The sequence below is a fragment of the Drosophila teissieri genome, chromosome 3L (genome assembly GCF_016746235.2).
Source record: "Drosophila teissieri strain GT53w chromosome 3L, Prin_Dtei_1.1, whole genome shotgun sequence".
Classification (NCBI taxonomy): Eukaryota; Metazoa; Arthropoda; class Insecta; order Diptera; family Drosophilidae; genus Drosophila; species Drosophila teissieri.
This window is the reverse complement of record NC_053031.1, coordinates 3,691,236-3,707,714: the sequence shown is the minus strand read 5'-3', so window position 1 is coordinate 3,707,714 and position 16,479 is coordinate 3,691,236. Positions and strand designations below refer to the sequence as shown.

Genomic DNA, 16,479 nt, shown 5'->3' with positions numbered 1-16,479 from the left:
TAGCCCAAAGCGAGCGCAAAACCATGCCAACAAGAAGACAATGCAACAAAATAGTTAGTTAAGTTAATGCTGGCTAATATCAGGTTGCAATTCAGTTACAAGTTCACGCGGCAACAATGAGGTGCAAATTGTGGGGATTCGCCACGAATTATCAATACACTTCTTACGGAAATTATATTTCACTTTAAGATACAAATTTATATTTGGAAGGAATTGAATCAATAATAAAAATCACTGGCTTGTTTATATTTCTAATACTGTTAGATATGCCTGTGTTATTCGCAGTTATCCTTTTTGCTATTTCTAAAATGTAAAATATTTTCAAGATATTTTTAACATATTTCTTAGAAAGATTGATGCATTTGGCACAACTTTTCCGCCAGTGTGGAAAACAACAAAGCCAAACCAGCGGCGCTGTGGGCGATGCGGCTGCCTGGAGATCGGTGGATGTATCTCACTGGCTCAGCTGCCTGCCCCCCTCATGAGCTGCCCAATCTGTCTCGGTTTGTGCCCCAAAAAAAAAGGAGGGGAAAATGGAAGAAAAAACAGCAACGACCGCCAAACATTGACCAACAAATTCGCCAGTCACGTGGTGTGGCCTGTGCCGCCAAAGAAATGGGAGCAATGCGCATGGTTTTATATTTACGATTATGTATTTATTTTGATGTCCAATGCAATGTAGTTCAAGTTCGAGTTGGCGCTGTGATGAGGATCGCTGCGATTGTTGTGGATCGTGGATTGGGGATTGTGGACTGGGGATTGGGGATCGCGGATTGGAGATCGCGGATTGGGAGATTATGGAGTGGAGATCGGGGAATTGCGCAAGTGCAGCGACTGCTGCCTTAAAGGTGAAAAGTAGCGAAGGCACCTGGGCTGGCCTTTAATCTCCGCGTGGTTAGGTATACGACTCTATATACGACTGTCTTGCTGTCAGAACAGCGCTTTTCACGCTTGTCACCTGATATCTTTCTAAGCCGCACTTAATTTATGCAGTCAGTATGGGCTTTGTTTCACTTTGTTGCTCCAACGATAGTCAAGTGCAGCTGCTGCGGAGAGATCTGCAAAATGTCGAACTTACATAAATGGCAACTGGTTGCCCAACACTAAATTGAGATAGCACAGAGAACAAATTTCCCTAGATTTGTTACATACAAACTTATGGAAATTAAACCTTTATATGCTTCGAATTTAATAAGTAATGAAAGTAAAAATTTAAAAATAATAATATTAAATAATAATTTTAAATACAACCTTTTAGCAACGCTACATTTTCCTGAAATAATCTATCATAATTGATGACGGCGAATTTCTTCCTCTGTGACTCATTGCCGCCATTTGTGGGCGGCCAATGACAAATTCAGCGTGTGGCATGAAGGCGATAAACTCGCCTAATCTCGCGGGCTAAATATAGTAATCAAGATGTATCGATAAGCCATGTTTGATGTACGAGTATTCATGCGGAAGTTCGGGCTCAGATGCCGTAGACCACAAAAACTGTGTGCGTGTGAGCGCTGCGGTCCAAACAAATGTTTGTGAAGGACAAACAGCCGAGATACCGATACCACGCAAAAATACAAAAAATAATAATAATAATAAAAACTGTGGCAAGAATCGCACCTAAATCGCTGCAAAACCAGCTGAGTGCTGCTCCCCAAAAGCCAAGAAGCTGACTAATCAGTTTAGCGCGTTTTCGAATCCATGAATGAAGTGAGGAAAACAATTCCAGCCCACACACAGCGACTATTTTGTTGGAAACTGAAAAAAAACAGAAAACAGAAAACAGAGAAAAAAGACCTGAAAAGCTGAGCAGCTGAAAACTTGAAATGCGGCAGTGGCGGCAACTGAAACCACAAGTCAATGTCAAAGCGGTGGCAGCAGCATCCAAATCCATCCGAGCGGCAAACTCGAGAATCTACATCTGAATCTGAATCTGTGCAGCCTGCTGCATATGGCCAGCACTTTTCAAATGAATCAGCGATGCACTGGAAAAAAGATGCTTCACTTGAATAAACATTTCTGCAAAGAAAGAAGTAGGATATTTGAACTATTAACAATTCCCATATGATCTTATTACTTACTATATATAAATTACTATATATAAAATATGATAGCTTAACTATATGTTGATATAAACCTTACATGTGAAATACATATATCTATACTAAAATAAATCTTACTTCTGTTAATTTTCACGGGTATTGACACAATATTCCATTTGTTCCCAACTTAAATTGTCGTGTACCCTTTTCAGTTTCAGAGTTTAGGCCAAAGTATGTAGGTTTCCGTGGCTCACTTCTTTTGTGTGTCTTTCGCTTTGTGCTCATTGTTCGGAGCTTTGTGTCGGTTTGAACTTTTGTATTTTGTATTTTGACAATTCAAAGTTAAGGTCAACAAGGGATTTGAAATGCTGCAGCGGTGCATTGAACCTTTTTGGCAAGCGATCTCAGCATAATTAGCGCTCATTGTCGATTGGCCCTGAGTCTTTTTAGCCGGCATGCCAGTTAACTTTATTTCTCCAATATATTTTGGTTTTTTTTTTGGGGCACTCAAGTGGACATTGACCACTTTACACGTACATTTGCATGTCGCACAATTTGTCAATATTTTTGGTTTTTTTCTGGGCACCTGTAAATGCGGCCAAACTTGTTGCATGTTTGGGGTGCTGTCATAAGTGCATAAGCAGCAAGCCTTTTGAACATATTTATGCACTTTGGTGGCCCCAGAATTTCGGACACCTGCGCAACATGCGAACGCTGGAAACGCTGAATATCCGTGACAGGCCCATAAATAAAACTTTCGCTTTTCCATTGTCTAAATAAGCGTGAAAACTGGCCATTAGCGCCTTATATTTTATAGGCTTAAAAACAGGCACAGACCCAATTTTCTGATAACGAACAATATGTTTGTTACGTTTTCACACTTTTTACGGCGCTTGCGCAAAAGTCCCCCCGAAATCGAAAAACGAAAGCCCTAAAACAATAGAAAATTTTCCAATGAAGCGGCTTTTGACACATTTGATGGGTTTTTCACTGGCTGCCAAGTGCACAGCGCTCTGTCATTGCCAGTTGAGTCCATTTAACCCGAAAGTCCGTGTGACTGTGACTCCATAAATTCTCATCAATGGCAAACAGAGTTGGGGGAGTTCCCCCCGAAAATTGTAACTCTGCCCGCTTTTTGCTGTCAGATGTCAACTAGCGCCACGCGGCCACCCAATGAAATCCAATCAAGAAAGTCACGGATAATCTCCCTTTTCAAGTGGAGATGGGGGTTTTGTACAGAACATATACTTATATTTATAGAAATGTAACAACTCACTTGGGCATTTGTAGATTACAATTTTTACAATAAAACCCCGCTTAAATAAATATCTACTCAATATTCATATTCTTTAAATACATATAGATCTCAATTAACATAAATCCGGAGTACCGACATACTTTACAGAAATCCAGTTGTTACATCAGTAAATAATAATATTATTACAAGCCAGCGTTATTATGTTTTCTTATCGTTTAAGCCAGTGAAGAAGATATCTCTGGTGGATTTCGAAATTTACATAGTCATCACATAGACGGCTCTATCCCATTCAAAATAGAATCATCTTAGTTTGGAACGAGCTCTGCTCTTTGTGGGTTCTTTGCGGTTTGGTTTGGTGATCATCGAAATGCAAAACCTACGCACTATTTTACTAATTTTTCGACTGTTTTCTGCTGCCGTGGGCTGCATTTTATTTATTTTCGTAGTCCAATGTTCTTTGTTGACCATACAATACACACGCGGAGCAAATCATTAAACTTATTTGCTTTGTTGTGGCTCTTGAATTTGGCTGTTGTAACGCCCACGAATCCGAATTCGAATCTGAATCTCAATTCGAGTCTGAGTCTAAAGTGGATGAGGTTGTCCAGTTTCCCAGTTGGCCAGCTGGTCTGTGTGATTACCTTAGCAGCGGCTAATTGACGAATTAAGTCAAGTAAGTGCAAATGAGGCGTACTACGGCCACGCCCTAATTGCTCAATTTGCAACGCCTCCGAGTTGCAGCGCGTTGCGACCTTCGCATCTGCCACTTAAACTTGACATATAACCGAAATGTGCAAGGCAGTATCCTTTAAAAATGATTGTACGTTCAGCTCATAACGAGTGCCTTCCACTTTTTGGCCTCATGAATGGAGTCGCATCGAATTGAAAATGGCAATCGATGCATATGTACATATACACATATATATATTAAGGCTATAAAATGTATCCCAATTTCAAGTACGCCGCCGTTTCGCAGCTTGAGTTTCGTATTTTTAGCTCATATTGGAAACACATCGGCGGTGCCACATGGCGCTGTAAAGATGTTTTTACCGATTTTAGAAGTCATAAGGTCAATGCTGAGCGCCAAGATCGTGTTTTGATTGCAACTCGCAGCCGGAGACGTCGTCGTGTTGCCGTTGCTGCTGCGAGATGTTGCTGCTGCGACTGCTGCTGCTGCGGCTGCTGCTGATGCGTCGTCAAGTGTTATGACTCCAAGTCGGTCTGTTTTTCGTTTTTTTTTCCCCCATTTCAATTTAGCTGCACAACAAAGAGTCTGCTCTGTTTTCAGTTCGGTTCCCAGAGACACATTCTCACAATTTGTGGCGTTTGTTGATAAGCAGCTTATAAACTCAAATGAAGTTGCTCGAGCTGAGATTAAACTATTTGAATCAAGAGATCAAGATGTGCGCTTTGGCTGACAAGGGATAAATGATGCTATTAGCCTAATGATACTCTTTTACCAAGCTGCCATATTCGAAGCACTTTTATCATCAGCATTTATAACTATTAAGTGCCAAACACTTTACTCAATGGCTGTTTATTTTATTTTTTATGCTCTTATTTATTTGGTGTGCCTTTGTGTGCATACATCAACATGCAAATTCAATGCGGCGATGACCGCCGCCGCCTGCCTGCAGCCATTAAAATTCAATAAAAATTTATGAAAATTGTGCCTTTTCGAGATTAGAGCTGCAGACACACCCGTGTTCAAACTGCTGATAGAGTGAAAATAAAAAAAAACCCAGAGACGACCACTTTAACCGTCTGCCGCAGCTTCATTTGCTACAATTTGTTACAGGTGCCAGACATTAGAGTCACACATACTCACTCACTCGTATGTGGAACGACCTTGCGCCTATTGCAACAGTTGCACAGATGTGGCCACGGTAGTTGCTCTTCAGCTGTTTGCTGTTTACCTTTGTAGATCTCCTCAAGCACTTGTCTTGATTTCCCCGACAAGTTGGTCAAGTATCCTAGACACTGTCTATTGTATTTTTCCCTGCTGATGAGCAGGTGAATTCCGCAGCCCAACCCAAACCAAATGTGATTTGATTTGAATAGAGGCTAGAGGCCAGAGGCCTAGCCCAGCCCAGAAACCTGCAGTTTGCACAACATTTAATCACATTTAGCCATTCGCCATACACCATACGCCATACGCCCCGTGGGCCCCCACATAATTTATACAACAATATTATAATGTCGCGAGACATTGAAAACGATCGCGAGTCGGGGAGACGGAAAACTTTTGAAATTCGTGAATTATTACTTGCACTTTAACATGGCTGCTGCTGCCAGCATCGCTGCGATGACGAGGTGAATATTGCCACAATGGCAGCGCGACATGCTCACAATTTGTGGGCATGTGGTTGACATTTTATTGACGACGCCAGTGAGTCGCCGCCACCTGTCCTCCGGTGGGGGCAAGTCATTTGCGCCTGTCAACGCCCCGCTTTTCAACCCAAAACGACGCTGTGGCAAGATAAATGGCCAACTCAAATTCTAATTAGACTCCGGCACATTTGTTATGGGGCGGGTTCATTAACATTTCGCTCGGCTGGCACTAAGCAATTCCACTGCTCATTCGATTCCCAGGCATGGGTTCCCTTTCCCTGATTTTTCACAAAAAAACAAACAACTCAATTCGCTTTTAGGTGGCTGCTGTTTTGCAATAAATAGCAGCTATAATGCGATGTCCAGCACGTTGGTTGGTTGGTTGGGCTAATGGAACCAGTTTACCGATAAGCATTATTAATTTATCGTCCTATCACTCGGGGATGTTAAAAGTGTGCGGGTGTTGTGCCAAGTTATCTAGAGTCTCCACAGCAGCACACTAGCTCACAAAGTTCAAAATAAAGCCAGTGATAGCCACACATGATACTACTTTACTATAGCAAATCAGAGTCAAAAAATAATGCAAGGGAACTTGAACTCATAGTTTCAAACTTAAATAACATTAAAGCTATACCAAAACATACAAGCCCTCCTTATGAAACCTAATCATATATATCTACCTTATTAATCTGTGCCATTTCACAATGGCATGTGAAAATTGCCGGCTTTTTTATCGACTAGATCGCAATAAAATAAAAGCGCAGCCTTTAAAGAGCGAAATTTACATAGGTTAACTAGGAGATTACTATCATTTGCTAATTGGTAAGGCTCATAGCCCAGTTGTGTGACACAGTGTAGATCTACATTCAGCGAAATCCGACTGAGAAAGCCGGGCGGAGAACAAGATACAAAGTGGCAAAATGTATCTGTGTTTTTGATTTGATTCGAGAACTTGTTTTCTGTTTTCTGTTTGCTGTTTTCTGTTTTCCTCCAGAGAATTCGACCATCCATCCACTCGAGTCGAGTCGAATTGAGTCGGGCACTTTGCGGGAATTATCGGAAATATCATGTTAAGTGACGGACGGACGACAATAAGGCATATCGCAAGGATGTCACTTTGTGATGTCTGTCCATTAATTGCGAAGTCGTTGTATGTGATTTCATTAGCGCCTCCGTCGATCGCACAGCCTATGTATCTCGTCATCTCAATGGGATGGAATATATAAACAATAGCAACAATGGCAATAACATGAGCATTTAGCGCACACACAAATTATAATTTCAAATAACGCAAAGTGCCACTCGAGATCAGAGCTCTTAACAAAAATGTTAAGCATTTTATCGGCGCTCTTTGTATTTTTTAATGAAAAATCGCATCTTAATATGTGCGCGGGAACCCAAATGACAGACTTTGTCGGCAGTTGTGATGGCAGTTTAGACGGCGACTAATCGAAAGTAAACAAATTAACGAGATCGTTTTTGCTTTGCTGGTAATTGAGATGCCGATATCGATGGCGATGTAGAAGGCGGAACCCGTCGCCCGTCGCCATTGCCAAAGGTTGCCTTTGATCGTGCCTCCGAAACGTAATCCCAAAAATCCGTAAACGAAAACCGATAGAAAACTCAAAATCTGTTACGCCCGTGGCGATTGCTGGGCCGAAATTAATTTATGACAATTGCAGCTCGGGGCACCGAGAACCGATCGTAAATTAATTAAATGGGAATCGAGAGAGGGTTGGGTGGGTATAGGGTATAGGTATACGAGTACGAGTATAAAAAGCCCACAAGATATGGAACAACGCGTGACAGGGCGCGAATTGAAGGGCCTAAATCAACTAAATGCAATCACAGCTTGAACCCCCCGACTTCCATCCAAGTAACTAACTGAATTTTCCACTGTTTTTCCCCCTCGGTTTTTCAGATTCAGAGCACGAGGAGCATTCGGCATGACGTGAACTGCTTAGATATTCCATGCGAGCACCAAAACCTTTGCAACTAGCCGCCCCCAATCGATCGTCTCACATCGATTCGATCCGATTGTCCCCCTCAAAAATAAAGCGTCCACTTTTTGGGGACGCGTTCGTGTTCCGATCCACGTAGAAGAGAACCCCCGAAAAGTAGAACCAAATGATACCACCCCAAGCCAGCACGATGGACTCACGCATCGGCCTGGACTACATTGTCGAGAATCGTGACTACATTGCCAAGCTGGGCGCTGCCCTGGACACCCAGAATACCACCGTCAAGAAGCAGGTCTTCGAGCTCCTCTCCGCGCTGTGCGCCTACAGCCCCGATGGATATGCCCGTGCCATCGAGACCCTGGAATTTTACAAGGTAAGTGGGAAATATACGTATTTTGGGGGTGGAGAAAACGATTGGGAAAAACACTCAAGCTCAATCGAATGTGGTATTAATTGTTTGGAGTATTTTAAAAGGGTTCCTTTTCCAGTAACTTATAGGATAGTAAAATGTAAGAATTTGCATTTATTAGATAGTAGGTTTCATCTGACAGTGAAGATCATTTATCCTGGAATATAGTTAGCTAGGTTTTGTCACATTCCAGATGTCTCTAAAGTGCTGAATTACTTCTAATTCAATCTGGAAATCCTTGCAGAATCTCAAGAAGCAGCGATACCGCTTCAAGATTGTCATCAACGAACTGGAGCTGTCGAGTGCCGCTGCCATTCCGCCCCTGGACTACCAGGCCGCCCTGCTGGCCTTCATCAACTGCGTCATCATTTCGGCGGCCACTCTACAGGAGCGGATTCGCATACGCAACGAATTTATAGGTAAGAGGGAGAGAGCGATTCCCATAATGCTTAATAATAATATCCAAAAAAAAATAATAAAAATACAGTGATCATTTGCTACAATGGAGATAAGTCAACGGGTTGTTCCCCTGCGACTGTCTTGTGTTATTGGTGCTGTCTTCGATTTCATTGATTTGATTGATGTGCCCGCTGCTGATCCAGTGCCATTACCCTTGACCGTATGTGCCCGGCTGGCTGTTTGGCCAACACATGCGAGTGTATACTGTATACACGGATACACTGTTTGCATGTCGCAGAGACTGTGAGACTCAAGTCGTCTCCCCCCAATATTAATTCATATTTCAGGCAGCCACACCAGCGACCCTCGGGGGCTGCTCGTTGACTTGAGGTTAGATAATGATAGGTTCGAAGAGCCCCAAAATGCCAAAATCGCCTTTTGTCGAACCGCGTAACCTTAGCACGTGCCGGCGATTTAGAGGCGCGTCTTTGGGCCATTAAATTGCCCACTGCTGCGAGTCATTTGAACTGGAGCGCTGCTGGAAAATCGGTCAAACGAACATTGTTTATTTATTGCTGATTTATTAATTGTGGCAAAAGTTGTCGGGTCATTGAGGACGTTTTGATTGCAAACAAAGATTTTGACAATTAAATTGCTGATTTGTTGACTTGCTGGGTAACTGTAAGACTTTTTAATGCTCATTTACACCTTAATGACTCGTAAAATTGCCTTAAAATGGTGCACTTAACTTTACATTTGATCCCCGTTGATCTACTTATGCAAGTAGTTCCTTTAATCCCAGGTTTCTATACATATCTGTACAGATAATTTGAGCCATAATATTAATTTCATATTCCATAAACACTAATAATTTCAATAACACCCAAAAGACATTAAAACATAAATGCTTGTTTGCTACAAGTTTTACAACAGCTTCAAAGTTGTAAGACAAAGGGACAAATCGAATATACGTGACAAATTTTTGGATAGATAATGTGTTGCTTATTTATGTCGATAGAGTTGAACCCCAAATCGTGTTTGTAGTTAGATTCGTAATATGTTTCGAACGTGCCTTAAAACTGCTGCTTGCCACAGCGCGGAACCCCTTTAAATTTAAAACTGCCTCATCTGCAGACGAGTTGCAAGGGGCAGAGTAAGCGCCCAATGAACAAAAATGTACTTTATATGTAACAAGACGTCTGTTGACAAACAAGGGACTCATTTACATCCTGTCAGTGGCAGATGCCACTCCCTGTTTGCCATCGGCGACTCTGGGCTGCAAGTTGTTCAAAGTTCATGAACTGCCTACGAACTCTCCACTCCACCAACCCCCAAACCGACCTCCAACTTGGGTTGACCTCCACCTCCCCTACAGTCAAACTTCTGAAGTATGAATATAGATGCTCCATAAGGTTATTTTAGAATAATACATTAAAGCAAATATATATGGATAATATAAACATGTAAATTATTATAAATAGCTTTCAGTAAATGCTGAGTAAATTCCACCAGTATTCCATTATATAGAACCCCAACTTTTTCAACTTCCGCAGGCGAGTTTGCATTAGCAAGTCTCCACTGTACTCGCCAGTCGTCAACCCGACTCCCTGACTTTGATTGAGCGCGGTTGTGCGTGCGTGGTGGCTGTTGTGTTCTGCGCAGACGCAGCACCACCGAAATGTGGTGCACTTGCCTGCAAAATGCCTGAATAAGTGAACGAGTGGGGGGATCGACGGGGCGAGTTTACTGAGAAGCGGCGTTTTTATTGTTCTTAATTAAAATAAATTGAGCTGCGCTTTTTCAGCATTACAAGAGTGCGCGCAGTGACAAAAGTGAAAAAGCAAAGAAGTCGCAAGACAAATTCGAAATCTCAACGGCTGTGACAAACGGCTGAAATGTAAGTCACGCCCCCACAAAAGCGCCCCAACTTCAATGCCCAACTGCGATGCCAAGTCGATTGCTCCTCCTGGGGCATTCCTGAACGACACATTTGACAGGCAAACGGCCGCATTTCGCTTGGCAATGAATCGAAGTATTCAGTTTCAAGGCTGTTGGCCCGACTTTGACTTTGTCTTTGCAGTACTTCGGCAGTTCTTTTCAGTTCTTTTCAGTTTTCTCGGCCCCGGCCCACTGTTTGAACTTCCAGGAACAACGGCCAGCAACAGCAACGCCCCTTCAAATATTTGCATTTTTCAATTCAAAAACTCTGCGAGGCTCTCTCTTGCCGCTAATGCCACTTAAGTGCCCAATTATCGGCTCGGAATCATTCCCATTCTCCGTACAACCAACCCAGGAACCCAGCAAACCAACCGATCGCCGGACCAACCATATAGCCATCATATCTGCTGTATGTCATCTGTCAGGCTGGGAGGCATTGTGGTGGGGCTCGAGATTTATGCCCCATGATTTTCCACTTTGGCACGCAACAGTTTTTCCCATAGTCGAGCATAAATTTATTTGCTCAACTGTTTCGCTGGCAAAATTCAATTTCAATTGATTTATAAATCATCAAGTGATTTACACTATTGAGTGAAATATTTAAATCGTTGGTGGAGAATTGATTTTCGAGCTGTTGAGTTTCGCCGGCCACAGCCTGGCATGTTATTAAACAATTAATTGTGGACGTGGACTTGGGCGTGTCCCCGATCTCAACTATTGTGCGGTACATAAATACCCAATCTTTTGGCTGCAGGGCATAGATGGTCGATCAATCGACCTCTACTCAGAACCAATACCAAGTTCATAATGAAGTATATAAGGAGGTAGACATGACTGCAATGATCATTGATCGCTCCTTCTAGTTGGGATCTCTCAACTTCCGAATAACCAAAAAAAAAAAAAAAAAGATCGGGACAAAGAAACTTTTACTACACACTCACACACCGAATCGCACACGCATTTTAATTGTGCGCCTTTTATGGATTTCAATTTCAAACAAATGAAATGACAGCGGAGCGAAAAAGTCGTAAAACGAAATTATGAACGTCAAGGCGCCAAATAAGGCTGATCGAGGGGATCTGAGGGACATGCTATATATGCCATATTTGCTATATATGCTATATAGCACAGAAGCGACAACGACTTTCACGAGCTTTTTTCGCAATTAACTTTTTATTATTATTCGTATTATTATTATTGGTATTTACAACTCACGGATGGAAGTGTGCCGCTGTGTGCGAGTGCATAAATTGATTGCCGAGTGCGCCAATAAAAGCAAAAAAAAGTCTAAAAGGCGAAAAAACGAGCTTGACCGGAAGTCGATCGGGATTCAGTGGACATTGGGCGGGTCTCAGTTGACTTGCTCGCTCTCTATGGAAATGCCGCTTGTCAAAAGGGGCAACGAATCATCACCACATGAGCCACACAAAAACACACACAATTCAAAGATTTGTTAATATTCTACACTATTTAGCACTATATTTAAATAACTGCTTTTGTAGTGCAAGTCAAAGCTCTCATCAATACCGCCCACAATTCACGAATTTCTCCTTTGTCTTGCAGGTCTCAAAGTTTTGCCGCTGCTCAATAACCTAAGGTGAGTGTTGAAGTGTATCGATTAGGAGGACGCTCATCAAAATGCCAAAGACGTGACACTTTTAAGCACCCAGATTTGCTGAGGGCGTCGTTCATACATACATATGTGAAGTCGAAATGAATAGAAGAGTTACGAGTTAACAGGTGAAAAACCCTGAAAGGCTCCCACAATCAAGCGAATGAGTATCACAAACAGTTTAACGATTGCCATTTGCCATTTTGCCGTTTACTGCCTTTTATGTTTTATTCGAATCAGACGCACATTTAATTTGCATGGGGCACTCTGCAAGACAAGATCAAGGTATTTGCTGATTTTGAAATGGATTTTAATTTTCTGGGGAGGATCTGGGGGCGGATCGCTAATGATCACTCAAGAAATGGCTGGCAGGGATGATTGTCAAACTGATGAGAAGAGATGACCATTTGAATGCGCGATCAGCGGGTCTTATGCAAATAATTTGCGCCGCTTGCGAGCAAACCAATTAATTCAATATTTAATTAGTCAACAATAAATCAATTAGTCGCATCTGCGACTCACCCTACAAAACGGGTTTATTTATGGCCCTCTGCTTGACAAATTTGTGGCTCTCGCAAACGAGAGAAACTAGCAAATTCAATTAATTTTGGAAAAATAGTTCAAGCCCAAATGCGAACAATAACAAACAAGCTGTGTGATGATTCCTCAGCTTGTCAGCTTGGAGCTCACAGTTGACTAATTGATTGTCCCGGGCCATTTGTCTTGGGGCATTTTTCCAATTTCATCTAGCAGCAGATGAGGATACCCCTTCAGTTCTATTGTTATTAAAATTTTAACGCGCACACATCTACACGAAATGCGTAGTTTGCTGGCGCTATTTAATTTATTTGGAATTTGGTATTTCGAAGCGCCTTAAACGTTTTCATTCAGCCACATAGCGCTTTGATTTGAGACCGCCTCTTTTTTTTTTTGATGGAGAACCATTGAGATTCATTCGAGTCTCGATTCTGCGTAGCTTGGAAGCCGTCCAGATGCTTTAAGCGGATTTTAATTGTTCTCCTACATAATGTGTTCTAATCGAATCGAAATCCCAATCGAAGTTGTTTATCAACTCGGAAATGATGGATGTGCGCTAGTATCGAATTACCGTCAAACTCATAAATGTCTGCTAAAAATAAACTCCAAAGTATCGCATTTCAGGGGGATTATTAGAACCGTGTCAAGAATAGACATTTTCGATTACTCAAGTATTTCTATGGAGTGTCCAGAGAGCAGGAAATTCAATTGGAAACAACAGTCTTGGGATCAAGAGGCACCTATTAATAAAGCTGGGATGGAAATGTATGTCTGGAGTTTATTTATTAATAGGATACCTCATTAGGATAACCTTATTACAAGCAGAATTAAAGGATTTTAAACAAAACTTAAAACAAAGCTTCCAAAGACTCAAAACAGAACTCGAATATAAACTGAACTGTCTACTTATTTACTGAGATTTTTAGCACTTCAACTTAAATTTCTTCTTCGAACTTACGCCCCACCGACTTTTCCCTTTCGGTTAGTTGAAGCTTCCGTTTAAAGTTTTGTAATTTGGCGTTTTGGTTACCCAATTTCCTTGGCCCCCGCCAGTGAGCCGCCCTCCTCCGCTCCCAGAAGTCCGTAACAACTTCCGTGACGGACCAAAATAGAAGGTGCTGGCCAAAACAACAAAAACCGAAAAGAAAATGGAGAATCACGTGCTGGTGTCCGGGTGTCCAATGTGCACGATGGATGTGGACGAAGTTGCTCCGGCATATGAAAGAGGCCGCCTTGGGCGCTTCGCAAATAATGAGGGAAACTCCTGCGCGCGCAGCACGTGGCCGCCAAAAACAACAAGGACTCGGATTTGGCGACGAGGCTCTCCGTGCCGCCAAATCGTGGCCGTAGCTCAAACATTGTCTAGTGCCAGGGTGTCTCGTCCTCGTTATTGCCATTCTGGCCGTTCTCTCGTTCGAACCGCAAAAGCGATTGGGGCAACACAATTAAAAACGGACCAAAAAAAAACAGAAAAACAAAAAAAGTGCCAGTCAATGTATGGATATCAATTGTGAAAAGGCCAAAAGCGGAGCTGTGCCAGAGCAAGGACATTGCGCAAGGCTAACGATTTTGCAAGCCGTGTGTGTGCAATGATGTGCCTGTAGACGCCAATTTTTGATTGCCAAGGCTGCTCGAGGCAGGCAAGGTGGAGTCGTCAGCATCTCCCTCGCCGCCGCCATCCCTCACATCGGAGTCCGCCGCCTCATCGGCGACGTCCTCCGTTTCCGGTTCCGTTTCCGCATCCGCTTCCGTGACGCCATCGCCATCGCCGTTGCACCTGCAGCGGCGGCTCACATTTTGCGGCTCGCTGTCCCGTTACAGCTGCGCCGCCTTGCAACTGGTGCAGAATCTCAAGTGAGTGTGCCGCGGGTCGAAGGTCCTTTTGCTGCCGCCGCCCCCTTTTCCTTTTTTTGTTGGCAGCCTCCGGAGGTTACTCAATGTCAGAGGCGGAGTTTGTTGTTCTCTATCGATTCTGGCAAGCGTCAACTACTTGTGGATAGACCCCCTGCTCCAGTTGGGCCATAAATATTATATATATATATTTATGCACATATATCGGAAAAGCCAATGAATAAAAAAGAAATAAATTAAAAGGCAGTGAGTTGTGTCAACACAAAACAAACTACAAATTGCCAGCAGCAATGCACTGCCAGCTTGAATAATTAGTGCGGACTGACGGACGGAATCTCACAGTGCCGAGATTTTCCACAGCTTAGCCCTCCATTTGCAAGTGATCCAATTATCATTGTTATATTCTGCATTACAGAAAAGTCGCACAAAGTGTGGGCGATATCATCGTACAATTGGACGTATTCGTGGAGCAGCAGGAATGCGACGAGGCCCAGAGCCTTCAGGCGCCCGATGGCATCAATCTCAACTCGCATCTTGATGTCTTCTACGCGATTTTGCGACAGGTGAGTTTGGGCAACAGGGCGTATGCTTTATTTCGCTATTGCTACTGGTATTTTGTAAGGAAATGCGTATACGCAAAGGGTAAAGTAAAATTTAAAATCTCAAATCATATTATATTTTACAGGTGGCTGATACGCCGCAGGAAGTGCCATTCCTCAACATACTGCAGCACCTGCTGCGCATCGATCCCAAGGAGCCGCTCAGCGACATCATCTGGGACACCACAGAGCGTCTGGTCCACCGCGCCACGCTCCTCGAGAGCCACGAGGATTCGGTGCGTCTGCTGCGCACGCCCAGTAGCCAGAAGTTCGCCTGCCAGAGTTGTCGCGGCAGCGATGCCAGCAGCCCCACCCGCAAGCCCTCCTCCCAGCCGGCGGGCGTGTCGGCCAAGACGACGCCTCCGCCCCCGCCACCACCCATGGCGCCCATGGCAACAGCAGCACCACCGCCCCCGCCACCGCCGATAAATGGGCCAGCACCGCCACCACCGCCACCGCCCATGATCAATGGTGGCGCCCTGCCTCCGCCGCCACCTCCGCCCTCGATGCAACTGGCCTCGCGGCCCAGGACACCAGATCCCATGGCCGCGGAGGCGGTGGCCACTGCCATACTGCTGCCGCAACAGGACACGCCCGCTCCCAAGGCCAAGATGAAGACCATTAACTGGGGCAAGATACCGCACAACAAGGTGCTGGGCAAGCAGAACATCTGGAGCATCGTGGCCAGCAATCACCAGGACAGCCCCATGCAGGACATCGACTGGAACGAGATGGAGGGCCTCTTCTGCCTGCAAACGGCCAGTGCCCAGGGATCACCAAAGCTGGGACGGGATGGCAGTCAGGCCTCCGCCGGATCCAATGGTTGCGATACCCTGGACCGAAAGTCCAAGAAGGAGAGCACAGAGATCACACTGCTCGACGGCAAGAGGAGTCTGAATGTGAACATATTCCTGAAGCAGTTCCGCACCAGCAACGACGACATCATCCAGTTGATCCGGCAGGGAGCGCACGAGGAGATCGGAGCGGAGAGGCTGCGGGGTCTGCTGAAGATAATGCCCGAGGTGGATGAGCTGGACATGCTGAAGGGATTCAACGGAGATAAGGGACGACTGGGTAATGCCGAGAAGTTCCTGCTGCAGCTGCTGGAGGTGCCCAAGTGAGTAGTTATCCTTAAATATAAATAACTATTACTATATCCTTTTCATTTTAAAGCTACAAATTGCGGATTGAGAGCATGCTGCTCAAGGAGGAGTTTGCGGCGAACGTGGCATATCTGGAGCCCTGCATCAATGCAATGCTCTATGCTGGCGACGATCTACTCAATAACAAGACCCTGCAGGAGGTCCTTTACATGGTCGTGGTGGCTGGAAATTTCCTTAACTCCGGCGGATATGCTGGAAATGCGGCAGGCGTCAAGCTTTCATCGCTGCAAAAACTCACTGATATCCGGGCGAATAAGCCGGGCATGAACCTCATTCACTTTGTGGCGCTGCAGGCGGAGAAACGCAATCCCGAGTTGCTTCAATTCACAGGACAACTGAGCAACCTTGAAAGTGCCAGCAAGTAAGTGAATCCAGGATCCTT

At 44.1% G+C, this 16,479-nt stretch overlaps 1 protein-coding gene across 1 annotated transcript in view; it reads left to right on the top strand.

The window, feature by feature from the left end:
* The window catches only part of LOC122616099 (formin-J), a 29,671-nt gene that overhangs the window by 9,403 nt on the left and 3,789 nt on the right, over window positions 1-16,479 (top strand). Inside the window, exons 2-7 of the mRNA XM_043791391.1 lie at window positions 7,550-7,962; window positions 8,243-8,417; window positions 11,899-11,932; window positions 14,751-14,898; window positions 15,021-16,051; window positions 16,108-16,458. Of these exons, the coding sequence (XP_043647326.1) occupies window positions 7,756-7,962; window positions 8,243-8,417; window positions 11,899-11,932; window positions 14,751-14,898; window positions 15,021-16,051; window positions 16,108-16,458 (1,946 nt within the window). The 5' untranslated portion in view covers window positions 7,550-7,755. The remainder of the gene's footprint in view (window positions 1-7,549; window positions 7,963-8,242; window positions 8,418-11,898; window positions 11,933-14,750; window positions 14,899-15,020; window positions 16,052-16,107; window positions 16,459-16,479) is intronic.